The sequence below is a fragment of the Neovison vison genome, chromosome 13 (assembly GCF_020171115.1).
Source record: "Neovison vison isolate M4711 chromosome 13, ASM_NN_V1, whole genome shotgun sequence".
Classification (NCBI taxonomy): Eukaryota; Metazoa; Chordata; class Mammalia; order Carnivora; family Mustelidae; genus Neogale; species Neogale vison.
This window is the reverse complement of record NC_058103.1, coordinates 109994192-110018612: the sequence shown is the minus strand read 5'-3', so window position 1 is coordinate 110018612 and position 24421 is coordinate 109994192. Positions and strand designations below refer to the sequence as shown.

The window sequence follows — 24421 nt, the reverse complement described above, 5'->3', positions numbered from 1 at the left end:
TGAATGAAACCCTGACGACCTATCTTCAAAAGTAAGCTAAAAGTAAACGTCTTTATGGTTTAAGCCAGGGTTAGGTTTTCTGTAATGTGCAGCCCAGAGCACCTCAGATACTACACAGTATTCCACCTGCCCCCCACCCCCAACCTCGATTTTCTTATTGGTTCACTGTAACCACTGGCTCTTGTTTGCTTGCTCTTGATCATTAAAAAAAAAAAAAAGTCACTGAGGATCCTAACATACCTATTTTAAAGTTAACATCCAGGTAGCTCATTACTTTTATCTTAAGTGCTGATGATCTTTCTTAGGATTAGTTGTTTTCTTCCAGTACTTCAGAATTTTGGTTTGTAGGCTTATTTTGTGTGGGAGTCCTCCTGCTTCTTATCTCTGCTCTTCTCAATCTCTATTCTCTTCTTTCCTCTTGTAATTGCTTCTTCCACCTGTCTACAGTCAGGGTTGCAGTCCTGGGGCGACAGTGGGGCTATCCCAGTTCTACACAGATCTGCTTACACAGAGGAGCAGACTGTTTGGCTCAGGTCCTGACTACAGGAGAAGTTATGGTCCCAGGCACTGGTTATTGCTGCATCTTAATCTCAGGAGTGAGGAATCTCCATCTCAGATCCTGGTGTCATTACTCTGGAGGAGCTGAAATTTCTATCTGCTCATTTCTGATTCCACACCTACGACTCCTGGGTCCTGCATCATGAGTTTCAGTGTATTTTGTATTTTGAGTTCACCAAAATGCCTATGCTGCTTTGGGGGCATAGCTGTGCTTTAGAATTTTCTCCACTGTTTTCCTACTATTTTTCTATTCAAAGCTTCAAAAATATACATATTCAGGTACTCCACAGACTAGCTGTTGAAATAAGCAAAAGCAGAGATTTTTTTTTTGGGGGGGGGGCAACATGAAGCTCCATGCCATGTCCGACTCATCAGTAATACATCCTAAGAGGATAGCAGAGTGATGAATAAAACAAGATCTGTGTATCCTTCTGGATTAATAGTGAAGAGCGTTGTTCAGCCTTGTGCTGACTTTTATTCATTTCTATGAATTTCATGAGACCTAAGGAAGAATTGCATCAGGTCTGTTTGAAAATGGCACACTGCCTGTGTAAGACAGATCCCACAAATCACCTTAAGACCCAGTCAGTTTAATATAAAATGTTTTTAATTGTTTTTGAAAACATTTAAAAAACAATTTTTGAGCACTTTCAATAAAAAAAGAGAACTGAAATGCTACTGCAATATTCAACTACTGTAGTTTCAGCAGGTACAACAGACAACAAAACACTGGGGAAATCTGACTTTTTGCACTAAATGAAAACATGAAACAGGGCTTGTTTTTTTGTCATTTATGGTGTAGTAAAGCACATTATAGTACAAGACTATTATATGAACCTCAGATGCACTGCACAAAAAAAAAAACTTTCCTTCTTTTCAGTTCAAAAGTCAGTGCTTATTGCAATTATATGCAAAATTATTTACTTCATGAAGTCTTATCATGATAAACAGTATGAAAAATGTTTTAAACATGAAAACAATGAAAATAATTTGAAGAAAAGAACATATTCAACAGTAACTAAGCAGAATTAGTAAACATAAAAAAGTAAATAACTTGTGAATAACTATGCTTGCCTGGTTAACACTGAACCAGTTTTAATACAGCCAAGAAAAAAAAAAGTGGTTACAGGAATACCTAGTACTGTACAAGATAAGTCAATAACACTCATGCACATTTTGTGATCATGTATTAACATGGTGAAGCAAACTAAACTTAATTCTTCCTGCTGTAATATTCTCATGTAAGAGAATAAGAAATAGAAATATCTCATTGAGATCAATGCACATTGCTACATAAGACAATTTTATCTGTCACTTTGATGACATTTTGTCTTTTCATAATGAAACACATTTAAAAAGTTTAATCTGTGGACTGTATTGGTTGCATTTATCCTAAGAGATGTGCCTACCACAGGTTCAACAAATTTAGTGCAATATATGAACCCCAGAAAGTTTGCTGGACGAATTCAACCAAATTTAAAGTGTTTGCTGCAATACTGTACAGAGGGTTAAAAATCCTCCAGTCTTTTATATTTTTATAAAAAAAGATTTCCATTATTTTTATATTAGTAGGAAGCTAATAATGTAAACAAGGGATTAGAATGGCCTCAAAATCTCCTTTTCAGAGTATCTCATATAGAAAGGCTCCCATCATTTGTTAAGAGAAATCACACAGTTTCCTTTGGGTATTGCATACTTTGGTGTGCAGTAGTGCTGTGTCTCAATGTACAGTGAAGAAATAACTAGCATCAAGAAAAAATATCTAACAGATCATTAAATCAAGATAACAGCAAACACACACAAATGCCGATAACTAAGACATACCAATATATAAACCTCTGAGCCAACCCTAGCACCGTTTATTTATCAAAATATGTTAATACCCTACCTTGCAAATTTATTGAACAATGAAACCTTATTAAATTAAACCCTTCATCACATTTGTTAAATATTCATTGATTGTAGTCTTCTGATTGGCTTACTAATTAAGGTAAAGGAAAGCTTAGCTAGCTAGGTTCAAGGTAGCATAGCAATGGTTTAATGTTAGCTTTAAAAACTTAATGGCAATTTTTAAATCTATTTGAAAGTAACCCTAACTTCACTCAAATGAAGCTGTCAACTAGTGAGCAGAGTTGTGTCAACAAGAAATTCATAAATAATTATTCATAAAACAAAATGGGAGCCATACAGAGAAACATTTTAAAACACATCCTGAGTGCTTCTTTTGCAATTGTGGTTATCACAATAAATAAATTAAGCATGTAATAAAATGCTCCTCTTCTTCAAGTACTATTGATATCCCCTTTGTTTTATCAGCGACATAAAGATTTGTGGCTTCGGACCTCAGGTGGTGAAATGTTTTTTGTTTGTTTTTTTATGTTATCTCCCTCCGGTTTATTTGTTTTTCAAAGGGATCCCATGATCAACTAGTATTACTATGTTCAGGAGCGAAGGAGTCAGTCACTAAATTGAGGACTTAGAAATATTATAATTAAAAACTTCAAATTAATCTTAAATAGAATTTTAATACCTGCATTTAGCCACTGTGATGAAACTAAGAAAATGCTTTTATTTTCCTTCTAAATTCTCCTATCTCAACTACCAGATAATAAAACATAAAGTATTTTTCCAACATGCTTTTATTTGTTCTATTAAACTATAATATTTAGAGTTATTCAGTTGTCTGTGTGTGTGAGCACACATACACACGTCTCTGTGTGTTTGCTGGCTCCATATTAAAAATAAATTTCAAAATAAGACTAATGCAAGGTCACAAATAGAAATGGCTACTAGTTTTTCCTTTAAAAAATTTTAGTGCAGCTTTTTGCTTTCCTTAAATTAATATTTAATTTCCCATTATTTTCTCCTATTTAAGCCCTTCAAAATGCAGGTGCAAATGGTACTCAAGTCCCAGAAAGTCCTACAGAGATTTTTTTTTTTCATTCTACAGTAGCTCTATGCTTCAAGCCTAAATACCGATAATAACCTGAATATTATCCCTGCTTCAAGGAAGACCTTCTTGTCTACAGTTTACCTTAGCTATGATTTCATATCTAAAAGATAATGCCAACAACAAAAAATAGCCTAGACCTAAAATCAATGGTTTCCTCTACATTCTGTGCAGATCAACTGATGAATTAAAATGAACTTATACAAAATAAAGATGGAGACTGCTCTTGTAAAAGCTGGTTAGTCAACTGTTTACTAGCAAACAATGTGATTAAATGGGGGAACATTACAAAATTTAAAACCTAATACTTGCTCTTCTACAGCCTACTGTCTTCAGAAATTTGTTAAGAACTGAGGCGAGTCTAACCATTTCCTACTGAAGAAGAAACCACTTCTGCAGCAAACTCTTTTAAAATGTCACAATTAATAGTTAAGTGTTTCTGCTGCGGGAGGCACTTCCATTAAGACAAATACAATACATATGTCTTTAGATACAGTGTGCTACATATTATAAAACACTATTTAACCCAACATTTCAACAGTAGGATGGTCCTTGCTTTCTATCCACTCAAAACCTGATGAAGTCATAGAGCTCATGGATTCACTGCAGATTTGTTGAAATAATGGGTCATTCTTTAATTCTTCCAGTGTAGCTTCATCATCTTGTCCCTGCTGGCGACCTGGATCAAACAGTAGGTTTGGGTCTAAAGTGTTCAAATCATTGATGCTGCCTGAGAGCTCAGAAGACAACCTGATATCACTAGAGAAATCAGATGCAGTATTAGTGAGATCAGATGCTACCTGACCTACCAGCGGCTGGTTGGTTTGCAAGCCGTCTCCACTCAACAGGTCTTTAACAGTGCTATTGAAATCTAATTGTTGCTCTCCGATTTCTGATTGTGCTTGATTATCTCCAGGAGAGAAACTGATCTGATCGGTGCTATTACTTTTAGTGAGGTAAGATGGTGTTTGGAATTCATAAACAGAAGTGCTGGAATCGATCATATTCTGTGGATTGGCACTAGGAAAAACAGTGGAAGTTTCCAAAATCTGAGTGAGATTCATCCGGGCTGTGTAATTAGAGGGCAGGTTGTTCATGCCCAAACCTCTCACTGCATCGTCATTGTCAGAATCAAGTTTACTCAACAAAACGTTGGTTATTTTTTTACTGTTTGTTTGCTTCTGAAGAGCATTTGGGAAGGCCGTCTGCATCATGACTGTCAATGGAACTGACTGACTTCTTTGAGCTATGTTGTTGGCACATGCATCTGTGTGAACATTTGTGAAAACGTGAACTTCTGGGGTTACCGGACTTCCAAAGGGGGTCACATTAGATCGGGGGATATTAGATACTGGATACAGGGTGCTTCCACTAAGATTACGTTGGCGATGAACAGCAGGGCTCACACTCCGGCATCTGAAGTTGCTGCTGGCAGATGAGTTAGTTCCTTTATTATCCAGAGGGGCAGGAACTGCAAAACCCTCCTGTTTGTTGGTGTTATTTACAGTGGCACCTTGATGCTGCACAGGAGAGACAGGAGTCAAACGACCGAAATGAGTGTCATGATGTCTGGATTGAGACTGGTAAGACTGTCCAGGCACAGCAAAAGCATGAGGTTTCCTGAAACGGTCTTCCACTAGTTCCTGATAGCTTGGGAGAATGCCATGGCCAGAAACCGATGAATTACTAACCCCACTATACCCATTATTCATCCATTCAAGCTTGGTTTTGTCAGGGTGTGTGGCCATGGGTCTTTGCATTGGTTTCACAGGACTACTTGAGATAATGCTGGCATCATGGTACGCCATACTGGAGCTTATTGGGGTAAACGCAAATGGATTCCTGCATTCAACAGGGCTGGGAGGGACACTACTGCTGCAGTTAGAATGTGGAGTACCGATGGGTGTGTGTCGGCTACTTCCTAAAGCACTATCCACAGGTGTGGTCTGGGCTAGCCTGGAGCAAGGGCTCTCCCGTGACAGACTCTGAGAGCCAGCAATCATTTCTGATGTCGGGGTCGGGGTCGGGGTCGGAGTTGGGGTTGGGGTAGGAGTGGGTGTGGGTGTGTGGATTGGAGTGCCATTGCTATGGATTGGATGATAGAAGTGGGTACTGGAGGCATGAGATGACATTGGAGCTCCTGGGGTTACAGACTGACTCTGAAGGCCCATTCCCAAACAGTTACCGTAAGAATGAGAATTGTTCATTGATATTTGCTGCTCCATAAGCACCAGCTCTTCCACAATACTATCTTGTGTAAGCTCATCATCAAAAGGAAAGTAGCTTTCATTTGTTTGGGAAACAGAAGGCTCAAACTCTTTCAGTTCAGACTGTAGAGGTAACTGATCTGAAGACTGTGCTTGTATTTGATTCAAAGAAGATTCTTGTATCTGGCTATGCAGCTGCTGGGTATATGTGTCCTGTGGCATTCCTTCTAATTCCCAAACAGATTTCTCTAAGTCATTGATATCAGAGTGCTCAGGAATTGTCATAACACTGATATCTTGCTGTTGTTCACAGCCGGCAGATATAAACTCAGAATCCTTACTGACCTGTTGCCATTCATTTGAATTAAAGCTGCCATCTGGTTTTGAATCACTGTCCAAAAGAAAGACATTCCCTTCAAGTTTTACTTTTATATCTGGAGATGATGATGGTGTTTGCTGTTCTGAAGCTGAATCACCGGCAATGAGAGCAGAATTCAAGGGTCGATTTGCCACTATGTGTGAGTTGACATTTATTGATACCTTGCTAGGAATCTGAGCACCGGCTGTTGAACTTTCTATTTTCCCTGAATGTGGAACCTTTTGGTCCTTCTCAACACTGCCTGGTTTCTGACCTTCTATGAGAACTGGAGAAAGCTGTTCCACAATTGGTTTCTTTATGGGAGGCACCTGGGACTCTTGCAATGCAGAAGACAGTCGCTTTCTTGGACTTTTAGTGCATAATTTAGGGTCTTTATTTATTGAGTCACCATTAGCTGGTGAGGTGGTGCTGGTGAAAGTTAAGTTCTGAGTGGCAACTGAGAGGGTGACAGTGCTTGGATTATTGCCTGTTGAAGTGCCTGGCAGAGTTTCACTACAGCGACTTTTACATTTGGTCCTCTGGTCACAGATCTTAGTTGCTTTTACTTCAAGGACACCTTCGTTTGAAGGTTTTTGCACTACTCCATCTGTATTACTTTTCTGTCCCAGAAGGGCACCAGCTGCTGTTTTGGGAGCTTTAGTCCCCTCAGAGTTCTCTTGGCACTGTCCAGGATGCTCATCTGATGGTGCTTCAGGTTCCATTTTGACTTCCACGGCAGATGCTCCCCCACTGCTGCTGGTCCTGGACCCCGGTGACTGAAGCGAAACAACAGAACCATTCTTGATCTGTGGAATGGTCCTTGATTCTTCTGTTGTTCCTGTAGCACTGTTTACTGAGGCAGAATGTTTAAGAGGGGCACTACTGTTGCTGGGTGTGAGGGATATTGCTGTCATTTTCACCACATTTAGAGAACTCATGTGTGAAGTGGGTACAACAGCAGTTTTGATGGGACTGCTAGTAAAGAGGACAGTAGTTGGGGAGCGAATGGTGAGTGCACTGGTGTTGGCTGGTTTGGGTAAGATCTGAGGGTAGCGGTGCCGGGCAGAACGATCCCCACCAGGACTGGCTGGAACGTTCTGAGGAGTCTTTGGTGCCTGTTTCACAGACTGCATGTGCTGAGTGACCACTTGTACATTGAGGGGAAGAACTTTGCCATCAGAAGAACTCATTGGACTTGGTGAAGTTACCAACTGCCTGGTTCTCTGGACCTGTTAGAAGGTAGAAAACAAAAAAGATTTAACAAGTCTAGGATATAAACAGTAATTCACATATTTGATAGCATTAAGGCATTTAATAAATGTAATGTTAAAAAGAAAAAGAATACTTCCTTTATTAGACAAGAGTTCTATATCTATCTACTTATGTATCTAGATAACTATAGGTATCTCTATATATGTTAGATCCAGTTCTATACAGACACATAAATATAAAAACTGCAACACAGTGCAATATAGTTATAAAATATAAGAAAATCAGTAAGCTACCTTTCAAATAAACAAGATTAAAAACTTCACATTTGTGATGACTGCTTGTCAAAATCATCATTTTTAAGGTTATAGGAAGAGAAGATAAAATCTTGAAAAAATATGCAACTATAAAGATATCTACCTCTGGGCCAAGAAAGTGACTCACTCAAGAGGGGGCAGTCATAATGTCATTACACATTAGTAATTAAACCACTGTGGATACAGTCTCAGATAAAACTACTGTCTTTCCAAGTTTGCTCTACAATGAACAGCATACAAGTGTGGTTACAACATATGCAATGTTTTATTGACATGATGATTATGATGATAAGAAAAACAAAGATAAACAGATCTCCTTAATGATATCATCAATGATAACATAAAAAACAACCTAGCTTTAGCATGATGTCCTCTCATTTTAAAAGTCTCATTTAAAACACAACTGAGGTTATGATGCCCTCATCACAACCTCAGTTGTGTGAGACAGGAAAGGAGACTATACCCTCTGTTTGGAAATAAGGAAACAGATTCAGAACAGCTAAGGCACTTGTCTAAGGTCCTGTGTCCAGCAAGCCACAGCAATACATCTATATTAAAGTGTTATCAATCTGCATTATAATTCTGCTCCAACTGAATGTTAAAAAGAAAAGTTTAAACCAAAAAAAGTTTGCACTTGATCATCTTGGCTTAGCTAGGGATGACAATTCTAAAAATGACTCTTCTCTTACATAAAGCTCTGACTGGTTATGTGTGCATACTGTGCACATCTCAAATCTTTGTATTTTCACTTGTGTTCATTTTATAGCTTGCTTTGTAATCAATATCATATATTGTGAAAAAACAACTGACAGGGCGCCTGGGTGACTCAGTCAGTTAGGCGTTGGACTCTAGATTTCAGCTCAGATCATGATCTCAGGACAGTGGGATCGAGCCCGGGGTCAGGCTCTAGACTGAGCGGGAATTCTGCTTGAGATTCTCTTTCAGTCTGCCCCTCCCCCTGTTCATACTTGTGCACGTGGCTCTCTCTCTTTCTCAAATAAATAAATAAAATCTTTAAAAGACCACTGACGGAAGCGGAATCTATCTGTACTCACAAAATCAGTCTGTAACTGAATCTATACTTGCCTCCTTCTCATGGGCCACTTTTAATTAAACAAATGATCTCCCACCATCCCAGTGAGGTCTAACACTATTTAATAATGATATTACCGGAATGGGACTAGGGACAGCTGCCACAACGATACCAATAGGCTGAGGAGAAAGGATTGCAGGATTTCCATTAGAAAGATTAGTTACTCCATTGGTGGTAGCGCCTTCTGGTTTTTTGCCTGAGGATTCTCCTGGCAAAGGGGACTGTAGTTTCTGTTCTTGCTGCTTCTTCTGAATTTTCCGTTGCAATTGCTGTTTAGCATCAATAGGAGAAGGCAAAGTCTTCACTTGAGGCTGAAAAGAATTACTCTCAGCTGTAGGTATAAAAGCAGACGGCTGAGTAATTCCTTTAATTCCTGAAAATAAACAGAAAAGAAAGCTAAAATAAATACTCTGTTGCATGGAAGGCAGTCACAACTCAATTTCTTTGACTATATAGCCATCTACCGGCTATATAAATCCAAATCGGCATCCAAAATTGGCAAATTTTAACTCACAATCTCTTTTTAAAGCCTAAGTGTTAGACTTCCAGTTTAAAAACATTTGTCAATATGGTTTTAAGTGACACATTAAAATATGGTTCAACTCAGAGGACGTTTCAGTTAAATCAGCAATAACAGTTGAAGATTTTGAAAAGAGTAGTAGCTATGTTCTAAATATGCAGAAGTTAAGATAAATAAATACCAAGGGAGCATGTTTCTCGTCTTATCAGATGTCAGAAATTTTCTTCCCCAATTCTCTAATTAGAAACGCATGCATTTTTGTGATTTAAATATTCAGCTTACATGGGGCATTCAATAAATATCTGCTGAAATCATTCACATTTAGAAAGAAAGCATATAGGGAAAATAAGTGTTTAATTCTACCAATTCACAAAGAAGTAATATTTTAACTGTTACTATACAATTATTCCAGTATGACACAGGAGTAGTTAAGCCGAGCTTCTGCATAAAACTAAGGTTAAGGTATTTTGAAACAGTGTCACTGAGAAAACTTTTCAAAGCAGTAGTAAAGAGCAACATTGAGGAAAAAAAGGAATGATAAACTAAGCAAAAGATAGATTTTAAGTTAAGAACAGTGAAGATATAATACAATTAATTTTTTGAAATGCTCATCTCACATTTAGGGAATATCATTACAATCATCACAAAGAGTAAGCTGTGGCTAGTAAAAACAGTGGAGAGAAAAGGGGAGGACCACACCATCCTTCTGGTACACCTTTCCCTGGCCCACTTATTGCTTTTCATCTTGTGAGAGGGGACAGGAGGGAGAGAAAGAAGTGACTTAAACTCTTTCCCACATACTCACTCCTCAATAATCCCTCATCTTTTGACCCCCTTTTGATCACCTAAGTACCATTTTTTTTCTCTTCAAATCAACCTCAAATTGTACTGCTCCTTCTTGGCCCCCAGCCTAGGCTCTGGCTTCTCAGCACCTGCACCCAAAAGCCTCTGCCAATGGCTCAAAGCTCAGCTGTCTCCCTCCTGCCAGAGTTTCTGGACAGGAATGATTTCCAAGCAGCTGACTTACAAAAGGACATTTGTAACACAACCTGTTCTTAATATGGAGACTATATTTATAAAAAACCAAATTCACCTTCAAAGGATGAAGATTAATCACCAAAGGTATTAAAAAAAATATATGGCAGTGGGTTGGGAACAAAAATTTTAAGAGTCTAAAAACGTTTTGAGTAATGATGTAATTGCTAAACTACTGAATGCTTTCACAAAGTGAAACATGTTTACATATGAAATTTTTAGTATTTTTGTTTAAAAACACCCTTCTTTATACTTATGCTTTAAAAATTCATTCATCCCATCATTCATTACTTCTTTCAGTCAAAACTTTGTGAACAATGAGGAAAATAAGACGGAGACGTTTCTTTTTCCATGATCTCTCCTAAGTCCTCAGTCTGTTCAAGTACTAATTGGGCGTCAGTAGGGGTAAGAGAATGAGAACACAGGAAGCTGAAGGGCCCTATCTTTTAAAACCCTATTTCACCAGAAGATAAGAAGACAGCATGATGTAATGCAGTTAACCTGGGCTTTTGAGACCAACAAACTGGAATTCAAATCCTGGTCCCACTGCTTATCTGGCCATGCACAAATTACTTAACTTCCCTACACCTATTTCCTGATCTGTAAAATGGGATTTAATATCACCTGTCTCAGAGGACTACTGGGGGAAGAAATGAGGTAACATATGAAAAGTTACCTAGCTAGATAAGGCTACCCAAGTGCTCTCCTATTCACGTGTAAGTATAAGTGAGCAGATTTAAGTCACACAGTTTATTTATCAGAGATTATTTTGCTGAATCAGGTCCTCAAATGACAATAAGGTGAGAGGACAGAACACTTATATAACCCCCCCCACAAAATATGTAAAGCTCCTGATAAATATAAACTAAAGGAAAAAAACTGTTAAAATTATTAATATTTTTAAAAAGTGAAGTTATTTAAGAAACTATAATTCTGGCTGGGAGAAATTTATTATGACTTTAAATTATATTTAATAATCAGAAGACTCATCTTTGGAAAACAAGTTTCAATTAATGTATTTTCACAGAATTTATAATTTCCTAGAGTAATAGTAAAACTTACTTATTCTTCCTTAGGTTTATAAGGTATTACCAAAATGAGATATTTAAAAACTGCAACAGAACAGGTACTTCGCACAGCTACTAATTTAGGAGGGAATTGTTTATTCCAGTACTGTCAATTCCTAAAACTATCTAATGAAAAAATCCCTATTTGAACAAAAATATTCATCTGAATGTGTATTTTTTAAAAAATCACTTGCTATTTTATAAAAATGCCTCATATAGTTTGCTTTTTGACACTAAGGCACCTCTCACACTATCCAAAGATCATTTTATTCTTAAGTATTAGTTTCTAACAGGAAGACAGCACATCATTTTATATCGTAGAAGTCTCATGTTTTAGCAGAGCAATATACTAAGAAAAACTATCGCTTTAAGCTTTATAATGAAATAACTATTAATATTTTTGTTAGTTCAACAAACCATCTGAACTTAGAGTTAAGTGAATTGAGGGTAAATTCACACAAACACTAAAAAGACAAGGAAGTTCTGTGGTGAAACTTCCTTTGCTACCAACTCGAAAACGCAGTAACACCTTTGTCCTTTTTAGCGTTAGCTTGTTAGTGGTCATTTTGTACCTGGTGGTGCTGCTGCCATTACCGTTAGAGCTGCCATCGACTTGGTACCTATATAATGACTTTTTACAAGGAAGCGGGCTAATTCCAAGACTGTGTCAAACGGCTGGCTTAACACTTTCTGGGCCCATTCACACACAAGACGGCAAGCAGAAGAGATAACTTCCTCATCAATATTTTGAAGCTGCCCAGAAGGTTCAGTTCCTTCCAACTAAACAAAGGAAAAAGGAAAAGTTAACTTATAAAAGTTCAGAGCAATTAAACTGAAGCACATCGAAGACATGTATTCTTAATTAGAAGATGTAATCTAGATCTTTCGGGTCCAAGTTGTATAAAATGCCCTGTTGGCAGGCATAGAAAAGCTATGCAAATACGAGGCCTATGCCTACACCACCTGCCAGGGCACAGCCTCCAGCAGCACTGGGACTGAACACTGAATGCTCATTAAATATATATAAAGGCTAAGGGATCTTATGAATCTTTCTAAAACCCTTTTCTGACAACAATAAAACAAACTGCCACTAGCTGTATTTTCTCTTCTTAGTACTTCTGGCCACCTCAAGTCTTTTGTACACGTAGGGGGTATTAGATAGATAAGTAAACCAAAAAGGGGGGAAAAAGATATTCATACTGTATTACCTCACAACTTAATTCTTCCTCTTGACCATATATATATTGTCAATATACATCATGGATATATTTCAAAACCAGTTTAGACCTATGTTCCTCCTAATTTTTTGAGTCATGTTGACTTAAGTCACATATGTTAAACATTTTCAGCCAGTGATAAATTTTTTGTCTCATTTATTTTGTAAAAGGCATAGTTCCTGGCCCCTGGTTTAACCCAAATGAGACTATGCAGTATGCATTACAATGCTGATATTAAAGTATAATTCTACTTATGAAAAAGAAAAGGCAGAATTCTTACCCCATCTCCAGTTTTGTGAAAATCAAGATTGGGCAGTGTTGGCATATGAACAAAGGCTTTTTTCCTTAGTCCACTATAGCAATATGTAATCAACAGTTAAGGTCTAAAGCATTCTAAATTAAATAAACTGGCTTATATATAATTAGCATTTGAGAAGTAACCATATATGAATTAAGTATAAAGTCAACACGAGATAACATCTACTTTCAGAATTCTTCAGTAAGAGAAACCTCAATATTATAAATTCAGGACATTTTCACTCTTTTGAAACTGGAACAGTCTTTGTAGAATGGTTATTCTCTTAAATGAAACAAAAATGATTCTCATCTGTTATAAATTTTATGAATAAATGTTCCTAATAGGTTGTGCCAACCACCAGTTAACAAACAGGTCAGAAGGAAAAGAATATCCAGATGGAAACCTGGCACAGCACAGGGAAACTTTAGCCCAGGGCACTGGGACAAAAACAACTCTTAAGAGTGTCACAAGGGCTTTAACCTTTTCAGTTCTTTTTCCACTGAAACACGCAGGATTATCGCCTGTAACATGCCAAAGACCCATCAAGACAGTTTTGCTTGCACTCAGAAAATAAGGATAGGTCATGCAACAAGTAAGCAGAAAGCACCTGGATCTGTTCTAGAAAAGCAGTGCCCCCTTCTTTTCCCTCCCCTCTCATCTCCACAGAAACGGGTTTCTGTGCTTTGAAAAAGGCCAAGGGCTAAGTAAAGAGAAATAATATTTTTCTAATACAGAGACCCTCTATTTGACAATCTTCTGCCAAGAGTTGAAAGGACTTTAATAAATTCTTCATTTTCATCTCCTTCTGTTTGCTTATACTAAGTATGTCTCTGTCACAAGAGGGATCTTTCCTATGCTCTGGCTTTAATTTTAATACAGGATTTAAATAGTTGGCTGAAAAAATACTTAAAAGAGTATATAATCTTCTAGGACAAGCTCCACAGGAATTTTTCCTGAATGGTGTATATTTTGCCAAGGAGATACTGATGTTTCTAAATTACAGGAAGAAGATAGCTAACCTCTTTCTTCACTTTTATTGATGTGATTTACAGTAGCCGCACTGTGACCTATCTCAATTAATCCTTATTGTTGAAGAAAAGAAGACCAGACCATGAAGAACACACACTACAGTGACAGAATATGGTGACATCTATCATAATCCTAAAACCACTATTTGTTATTTCTCTTGCAGTTTGATATGTAGCCAGGAAAATAATGTCTGCAATTATTCTACTAAGAATTTTGAGTCGTTTATATTTGTTGACTTAAATTTACTTCTAAATATAGTTGCTAGTTGACCTACAACAGCAGATGTTCTAAGTGATTACTAAAGCAATTACTAAAAACCATTCTGGTAAAGGATATTTAGATTTGCCTCTTGTGCCCAGACGACGTGCCTTCATGTTTGGAAAGACATTTTTCATGATCTTTCCAAAGTCAGCAGCACTTAATGGATGGTAACCAAGATTGTCACAATAGCTCCTGAAAAAGAAGGAGGGACCAATTTAGAGCAACAGAACTCAGAGTTACACAGGACAGTGCTATTTCAATATAATTTGACCACATTAACAAAATTTAAAACCACATCTTTGAGTCACTCACCACAAATTTCACTGGCCATAACTTTTTGGAGACTAACTCAGGTTGAGTTAGCTTGTTTCATCCTCAGGGTACACAGTACTCCTGCTTTCAACAGCATCCCAAAAACTCACTGTAAGAGATAACCCCAGTACAAAGTCGTCCAATTACAATCCAACCCTACACTCTGAGTATGTCCAGCTTGACCAGTAGGGCTCTACATTTCCAGAGAAGTACCAAATTCATATACTGAGATAATTTCCAGTGTACACATTATGTAAGTCAGAAAAAAGTAACAAAACTATATGGTTTAAAATGTAAACATATTGCTTAAAAGGGACCTTAGGGATCATCTATACCAACACTCTCATTTTGCTGATAAGGGGGAAAAAATGAAGGCACAGAGAAAGATTCTGAAGGTCCAGTGTTCTTTCTTCACCCCTACCACTGCTATTATTGCCAGGAAAAAGTACTCTGTAAAGCAGTAACTTCAAGTGGGAACAGGGAAAAAAGCCAAGTCTTAACTACCATTGGAATCAGGTGTTCTGTTTTTCTCTGCATCTGCCAGTCAGAGGTAAGAAGCCAATCCCTTCTTTGCCAGTTCAGCAGCAGGCCAAGGCCACATCTTGTCTTGGCTACCAAGGCCTTTGAGAGAAGCACTGCCTGAGCAACACCAAAGTGGAAATCAGAGGAAATCCCTGGGAATCCAGTGCTATTTCCCTACCTCACCTCTTTTTCAGCACTGACCAGAGCAGCTTCTTGATAATATCATGAAGTGGAGAGCCAAAAAGAGATTTAGGAAGGAGAAGGGGAAAACAACTGGAATGCCTGTGAACAGGGTATAATGGTAACTGGGACTTTAGTTCTTATAGGCTGCTGAATATACTAGCTGTTGCTAGTATATGAAAACATTATATATACTTATATGTATATTTATATTATATTATATATGTAATAAAATATATATAAGTATATACTTATGTAGTACATTTCTGCAGTGACCTAAATTTAAGTCAAATTGGATGAGACTTAGGATGAGGTAGGGACTCTGGGAAGCCTTAACAGAGATACTAGGGGCAGGTTTTGGAGACAATGGTATTATTCTTGACTGTGCCCCTCCATTACCCACACCAAATTCCACACACCCCTGGTGCAGGTGTGGGGAGAAAAGAGCTGCCCAGCAAACACATTCCCAACAATGTTGAAGAGGAGGGAGAAAGGAAAGGAACTAACATGTACTGAGAATTCCCTTTACAGGAAGTATTAGATTAAATATGTTATTTTTAACTTGAGACTATATGTAATACTCTGAGTGGTTCAGGGGACAGGGTTTAAGGTACAAAGTGAAGAGGTGACTATTTTCTGGTGCTGACAATTTAAATGAATTGTATCAAATCATAACCATTTCAGTATCAAGTTAAATCAGTCAATGTTATGGTTTAAATCAGAACAGGAAGAAACCATAGATGAAGTTCTTTTTGCACCTCAGGGACTTGACACGTCCCCTCTACCTGGAAAAATTACTTTTCTTATTCTTCAAGTCCCAGCTGAAATGTTGTTTCAGAAGTGTCTCTAACAAGGACCCTATTGAAAGCAGCACCCTCCTATGACACCCTCACAGTATTTACCTATCAGTGTACTCATTTTTTTCTTTTCCAGACTCACAATATTAAGTAACAGCCAATTTCCTTGTTGTCTCTGTCTCCTCCCTTAGGCTATATGCTCAACCAGGGCAATGACCATATCTATCTGGTTCACCACTATATTGTCAGCATTAAAAACAAGATTTAAGGGTCGCATTAGGTCTTAACACGACATTATGTCATACTTAAAATAAGAAACTTTAAAGAAACACATAAGGCAATAAGGAAAACACAGTCCACTAAGCTCCTCTGACAACACAGGTATATATGGATGGGCCTAAAAAAACCTAACACCAAATAAAGAGAAGGGAGGCAATCAGTCTAATGAGAAAAGTTATACAGCTATCCTATTCTCCCTCTGGGATTTAGGTTTTAATGCTTTTTCATTACACTAGTATACCAAAATTTTTTACTTTGGCAAAAGGGACGTGTGAAAGGTCGGCAAAGTATCAAAATGACCAATGCAAAGTTTGCTTGTTAAATTCTGGGTGTGACTTCAGAATGTGAAATATTTTTTGATTCTTATTTATTCCACTAAAAGATGAATTCTGGGGTGCCTGGTGGGTTCAACTGGTAGAGCATATGATTCTTGATCTTGGAGTCAAGAGTTTGAGCCCCATGTTGGGTGTAGACATTAATAAAAAAATTTTTCTTTAAAAAATAAGGAGGACATGTAAAAGAGAGGAATCCCCCTTCTGGAAGAATGCTTATTATTATTTTTTAATAATGAACTTATCTTTAACAAACTCTTTAGTGGACAGGTATTAAAAAGTACTTTGCAGGGGCGCCTGGGTGGCTCAGTGGGTTAAGCCGCTGCCTTCGGCTCAGGTCATGATCTCAGGGTCCTGGGATCGAGCCCTGCATCGGGCTCTCTGCTCAGCGGGGAGCCTGCTTCCCTCTCTCTCTCTGCCTGCCTCTCCATCTACTTGTGATTTCTCTCTGTCAAATAAATAAATAAAATCTTTAAAAAAAAAAAAAGTACTTTGCAGATATATAAACAGCTTAAATTATTCCTCCTAAAAAATAGTAGGCAATGTTAAGAATAAAATTACTAATAATTCAAAATTCTATACTTTGACATCTTACATGTCAAAGAGAAAATAAACATAGTCTCAAATTAAAAGCAACCATAACTGGAGCAGGTCCTCAATTTCCTTAACTTTATGAACTCTCAGAACTGGCAATGAGTTTAGAAGTTGTAGGGTTCAACTTCCTGATGGATGTCGAAATGCCATTCTCCTAACTGATGGGTTACATCAATGTGAATACCCTCCCCTGATAGGGAGGGCTCTGTATTATAAGATGGCTTATTCAATTTTTAGTGGTTCTAAATTTCAAAGAAAAAGTATTTCATTATTAGGACCCATACTCCATTGGGAAGATATAGATATTCAAAGATTTTGTTTTAATCTGAGGAAATATTTTTAGATTACTTATTCATAATTTTGAAACTAGTGCTATGTAACAACTATAAATTATTCCAGGTCATGTGGAGATCTTAGTTAGTTTACATCTGATATTCCTGGTTCATAACTTAAACTGCAGGTTGATCAAGCAACATATAGTACCAGGTATGGTCAGAATGGCTAAAATTAACAACCCAGGAAACAAAAGATACTGGCAAGAATGTGGGGAAAAAGGGGAAAAACCCCTTATACTGTTGGTGGGAATGCAAACTGGTATAGCCACTCTGGAGAACTGTAGAGGGTTCCTCAAAAAGTTAAAAACAGAAATACACTACAATTCAGCAAATGAACTACTAAGTATTTATTCAAAGGATATAAAGATAGTGATTTGAAGGGCACATGCACCGCAATGTTCAAAGCAGCACTATCCACAATAGCCAAAACATGGGAAGAGTCCAAATGTCCATCAACTGATGAATGGATAAAAATGTGCGCACACACACACACACACATTGAAATATTACTCAGTCACCGAAAAGAGCGAAATCTTGCCATTTGCAGTGATGTGTATAGAACTATAGTATGTACATTTGCTAAGTGAAATAAGTCAGTCAGATAAAGACAAATACCATATGATTCCACACATATATGGAATTTAAGAAACAAAACAGATGAACGTAAGAGAAGGGAAGAAAAACTAAAGACAGGGAGTCTCATAAGAGACTCTACACTGTAGAAAACAAACTGAAGGTTGCTAGAGGAGAGGTTAGGGGGGATTCGGAGTAACTGGGTGATGGGCATTCAGGAGGGCATGTGACGTAATGAGCACTGGGTGTTATCCGCAACCGATGAGTCACTAAATTCTACATCTGAAGCCAATACTCCACTACATGTGAACTAACTTGAATTTAAATCAAATCTGAAAGGAAAAAAAAAAAAGATAAACTGTCAGTTGATACCTAATTCAGTGTCAGATTATATTTACCCAAGACTTAAAAAATGGAAGGAACAATGGTCCAGTCACAGGATAACTAACATTCCATTGCCATCCTTAAAATGAAACTTTTTTTAAAAAAGGAAATTAAAAAAAATTTTTTTTAATCTCATTTTTTTTAAAATAGTGTGCTTTTAAGACTTTGAAATGAAGCCCAATTTCAATATGATCATCAACACATCACTCAAAATCTTTGGAAGCAAGTGAATCTTTAATGTTTATTCATGCCATTTTACAAATTAACTATAAAAGTTAAACATTGCTTAAAGTTACAAAAATATAAACAAAAGTCATGGGACACTAGGGGCAAAAATACAGCCTTAGGCTACCTTAGCTTACACACCTGGATATTTTTTTTGAGTGCTCTGTATGCATTAAATTATTTAATTCACCCAATGACCTTGAGGTAGGTTTTTTTTTTAAATTTTTAAAACCATGCAGAGTTGTTCCTAATCTCCTCTGAGACACTAAGTCTCAAAACCATTAAATAGGAGCTCTAGTTTTCTTATAGATGTTAAAAAAAAAAATGGCCATAGCATAATTTATATGAAAACATGCACACACATTTCATTACATGTAAAATATATATGCATTATTTATAGTGCTGGAATTCAATAAATGTCAATGATAAGGATGGTGAAACAACAGTCTCTAAAATGCACTTAATTAAGCTGTCTCACTGCAATAGCACATTACCACCTATAAAAACTGTGATGCAAAAAGGTCACCCTACACTACCAGGTAGAAAATCAAGGAAGAGAGTATTGCATGTGTATAAAATGTTATAAAGTATAATTACTTTTACTTATAAGAACATACACTTATTTTGGATAGCAAAAATTTGAAAGGGAATAGTGTCAGCCACAGACCGCTATAATTCATGGCTTGTCTTTTTTTTTTTTTTACTGTCTTCATGCATGATTTCAAGATCCATACTTTTGATCCCCTTCACCCATTTCTCCCACCCCCACCAACCCTTGCCTTTTTGCAACCACCAGTCAGTTCCCCATATCTATGAACTATTTATTCTTTTAAGGTTCCATATACGAGAGATCATATAGTCTTTGTCTTCCTCTGTCTTAATTCACTTAGCATAATGCCTACAAGGTCCATCCATATATTGTCTGAACTGACAAGATTTCACTTGTTTCTTTGGTGAATATTTATATGTGTGTGTGTGTGTGTGTGTGTGTGTGTGTGTACACCAGAATTTCTTCCTCCATTCATCCATCAATGGAGACCTAGGTTCTTCCCCTATCTTGGCTATTGTAAATAGTGGGATGAACACTACTTACTATTGAGTTGGCTTCTGTGTATGGTTGAAGATAGTAGCCCAGCTTCATTCTTTGGCTTGTGGGTGTCCTGTTTTCCCAACACTATTTACTGAAGAGACTGTCCTTACCCCATTGTGTATTCTTGGCTTCCTTTGTCACATTTTAATTGACCATATATGCACAGGTTTATTTCTGAGCTCTCTACTCTGTTCCACTGATCCATGTGTTTGTTTTTATTCCAGTACCATACTGTTCAACTACCAGACTTTTTAACAGAGTTTGAAATCAGGGAGTGTGATGCCTTCAGCACCGTTCTTCTTTCTCCAGACTGTTTTGGCTAGTTGGAGTCTGTTGTGGCTCCATACAAATTTCAGAACTCTTTGTTCTATTTCTGTGAAAAACACCATGAGAAATTTCATCGGGATTGCATCAAATATGTAGATCGTTCTGTATAGTATAGACATTTTAACAATATTATTTCTTCCAATCCATGAGCATGGACTATCTTTCCATTTGTTTGTGTGTTCAATTTTTTCCTTAATGTTTTGTAGTTTACAGGTTCTTTCACCTCCTTAGCTAAATTTATTCCTAGGTATTTTATTCTTTCTGATACAATCATAAATAAGACTGTTTTCTTAAGTTCTGACAGTTCATAATTACAGAAACATAACAGACTTTTGTGTATTGATTTTATATCCTGCAACATTACTGAATTCGTTTATTAGTTCTAACAGCTATTAGATTCCATCAAGACTGATGGAGTCTTTAGGGTTTTGATACATCATATCACATCAACTGCAAACTGTTTTACTTCTTTTTCAAATTGGATGCTTTTAATTTCTTTTTCTTGCCTAACTGCTTTGCCTAGGACTTCTAATACTATGTTGATTAAAAGTACTGTGAGTGGGCATGCATGTCTTGTTCCTAATCTTAACAGTATGATCCTGGCTGTGGGCTTGTCATATATGGCCTTTATTATATAGAGGCATGTTCTCACTATACCCACTTTGCTGAGGTTTTTTTTTTTTTTTTTTTTAAAACATGAATGGATGTTGAATTCTGTTAAATACTTATATTGCATTTACTCAGTCAACCATAATTTTAACCCCTCAATTTATTAATGTGGCATATCATATGTTGATTTGCAGATACTAAACCATCCCTGCATCCCTGGAATAAATTATCAATAGGAATGTACTTACGGCCATCTTGTTAATTGTTTTCTGGCTGTTTTTGTAGTTTCCCTCTGTTCTTTTCTTCTTTCTTCACTCTCTTTTTGTGGTGTGATGGCTTTCTTTAGTAATATGTTTATACTGCTTCCTCTTTATCATATGAGTATTTACTATAGGTTTTTGCTTTGTGGTTATCAGAAGGCTCACATATAACAAAGTATCTGTACAGTAGCCTATTTTAAGCTTGTAACAACTTAAGTGTGATCACATTTTAAAGCTCAACATCTTTACTCTTCCCCCTCCATGTTTTATGTTTTTATGTTATAACTATCTAATGTACCCCTTAAATACTGTAATCATAGTTATCTTTACTTTTTTTTCCATACTTCACACTAATTTATGATTATTCCACTATGTTTAGTATATATTTGCCTTTCCAATGAGATTTACTCTTTCATAGCATCTTTTCTATTTAAAGATGTCCCTTTAACAAGATTTAGTGGTGATGAGCTCCTTTAGCTTTTGTTTCTCTGGAAATCTATCTCTCCTTCACATCTCGATGGTAACTTAGCCAGGTAGAGTGTTTTTGGTCGGAAATGTTTTTCTTTTAGCACACTGGATATATTCCACCACTCTCTTCTGGCTTGCAAATTTTCTGCTGATGAATCTGATGGTAGCCTTATGGGGGATGTGCCACGTACATCTTTTGTATATAGCAAGTTGCTTTTCTTTTGCTGCTTTAAATTCTCTCCTTGTCCTTAGACATTTTAACTATAATGTATCTTGGTGTGGATCTATGAGTTCATCTTAATTTGAACTCTGAGTTTCTAGGATCCGGGTCTCTGTTTCCTCCTCATGGTAGGGAGGTTTTCAGCCATCATTTCTTCAAACAAATTTGCCACTTTCTCTAGCTCTTTTCTTCTGTGACTCTTATAAAATGTGAATGTTAGTCTACTGATTTTGTCCAGTAAGTACCTTAAGGTATCACGGTCTCATTTTTTTTTTGTATTTGCTGCTCTGATTGGTCAAGTTCTACTGCCTTATCTACAAGCTCACAGACCTTTTCTTCTGCTTTGTTTAGTATTTGTTGACCCCTCTAGCGTATTTTTCAGTTCGGTTATGGTAGACTTCAGCTCTGTGACTTCTATTTGGTACTTTATTACATTTTCCATCTCTTTGTTGAAGTTCTCACAATGTTCATCCATTCTTCCCCCAAGTTCAGTGACCATCTTTATGACTATTACTTGAACTCTTTAACAGATAAATTACTTACATCTGAAAAAAAAGTTCTTCTTTTTCTGAGGTTTTACCTTGTTCTTCCCTTTGGAACATATTCCTCTTTTTCATTTTGCTCTACTCTGTATTGGTTTCTATGCATTAGATAAAACAGCCATCTCCCCCATCTTGAAGGAGTAGACTCACGTAGGTGAGCCTTGTCGTTCAACTCTGCCCTACTTCTTGGCTATCTCAAACTTCTGTGTTTGTCCAAGTAGTCTGTATAATCTTAATAGCTTCCAGTAGTTAAATATATGCCAAAACCTGTCAGTGCCCCCAAAAGGAGGATTTCAACGCCTAGAATCAAGCTAATGGGAAACCAGATCCTTAGGTAGCAGCTTTTAAAAGTATGCAAACAGACATTGTCCTATGAAACTACAAGTGTAGCCCCACTGCCTATGAGAGCCAGCAATGTGGGTATTCTTTGGGGGACAATTGCAAAAATTACAGCTCTCTAAGTTTGAAACCTCTTTTCTGAAAGATACTGGTGAGTTGTTCATATTCTGGGAAGAACAATATTATAAAGCTAAGTCTGGGCATAGTTAAAGTCCACTGGGCTCTGGCATTTGGGAAGAACACTTAGAGAACACTAGAGAAGTGCTTAGTGTAATATATGTGATGATTTGGTGCTCAGAGGACAGCATACTGGAAAAGCACAGCGTAAGTTTGTTAGGTTAGTTACAGTGTCTTTTAGCCTAAACCCTATAGAGAAATTTTTAGTAATATTTTTAGTCAAGCTTAGAGTAAGATAAAATATCACTTTTGAAATTCAGATAATCTTATTTTTGTGGTAAGCAACTAATAAAGAAACAATATATCTGAAAGATTACTTTGAAGTCAACAAAACTAATTTTAAAAGCATTAAATTATAATGTACATGTAAGTATTATGTATGATCTTATTAACCATGTGTTTCCTTCCAACTTGCCTTTCCTTTTTCAAGGAATTAATACCCATGATTTTAATTCTTCTTAAAGGTTTATTTATTTATTTTAAAGAGAAAGAGAGAGAGTGTGTGTGCATGGGGGAGGTGCAGAAGGAGAGAGAATCTTGAACAGACTCCCTACTGAGTGCAGAGCCTGATCTCATGACCCTGAGATATGACTTGAGACAAAATCAAGAGTCAGGGTCTCAACTGACTGAGCCACCCAGAAGCCCCAATTATTACACATGGCTTTAGGTAATAGTCCCAAGAAAAAAAAGGAATTTGTGTTCTTAACTATTTAATCATTGTCAAAAAGTATTTGGGGTGCCTTCAGCTCAGGTCATTATCCTAGGGTCCTGAGAGACACCACGTGGGTCTCCCTGCTCAGTGGAGAGTCTGCTTCTTCCTCTGCCTGTGACCCCCTTCCCCAGCGCACGCTCTCTCTCTCAAATAATAAAATCTTTTAAAAAAGGTTAATATTTCTTTTATTATTTCTTAAGAAAGGCTTGATTTCTCACTATTGCCTATGAGAGCTACTTAAAACAACCATCGTTTTGGATAGTATCTTTTTAAAAAATGAAGACACACACATACACATGTGTGTACATATATATGTACATACACATATGTATATACACATGTACACACACACACACACACACATACATATGTATGTTGATCACACTCTGTATGTAATGCTAACTTTTTTGGTACCCTTACTTTTATTTTTGAATTGCTTCTGTTCTTTATTTTAAATTAACCTAATATAAAATGTTCAGGTTATATGAATATAGATAGTAACTGCCTACAGTTTAAGAATGAACAAAAACACTGAAGCACCAGGACTTGGCTCAGTGAATTCCTGATTAACCATCTCTTTTCTCTCAATTTCCATCCAAATCCAATCTTACTATACTAATAGTTCTTCAGTAATTTCAAATATTTCTGAAATGTTAGTAAGAGGATAAATTCAGACAGAAACAAGGTTGTCTAAATTAACAACAACTACAACAACAAACCAATAAGCTCTATATCACTTTGTATAATCATACCATTTTGTAGATGAGGAAATTAAGGAACAGAGGGGCAAACATGATTTGCAAGGGTAGTTAATTAGTGAGTGGTTCTTTATACCACTAATGAGCCAGTTTTATGTAATAGGTATTTCATACATACAATGGCGGCAATGCAAAATCTTCAAGAGGCTCCTTCTTCTTCCTTTTTTTTTTTTTTAAGATTTATTTATTTGAGAAAGAGAAAGCTTGCATGCAAGTGGAGGGAGGGGCAGAGGGAAAGAATCTCAAGCAGACTTCCTGCTGAGTGTG

The 24421-nt window shown here is 36.9% G+C and overlaps 1 protein-coding gene across 4 annotated transcripts in view; it reads right to left on the bottom strand.

The window, feature by feature from the left end:
- Positions 1-1166: 1166 nt before the first annotated feature.
- The window catches only part of RFX7 (regulatory factor X7), a 136634-nt gene continuing 113379 nt past the window's right edge, over positions 1167-24421 (bottom strand). For 3 of the 4 annotated variants that reach the window (XM_044231490.1, XM_044231489.1, XM_044231491.1), the window contains 5 exons: positions 14195-14311; positions 12812-12896; positions 11887-12094; positions 8770-9065; positions 1167-7302 (listed from right to left, as the gene is read on the bottom strand). In XM_044231490.1, the coding sequence (XP_044087425.1) occupies positions 4030-7302; positions 8770-9065; positions 11887-12094; positions 12812-12896; positions 14195-14311 (3979 nt within the window). In that variant the 3' untranslated portion in view covers positions 1167-4029. Of the gene's footprint in view, positions 7303-8769; positions 9066-11886; positions 12095-12811; positions 12897-14194; positions 14312-14431; positions 14477-24421 lie in introns of those variants that run through there. The other variant, XM_044231493.1, reaches the window with a different exon arrangement.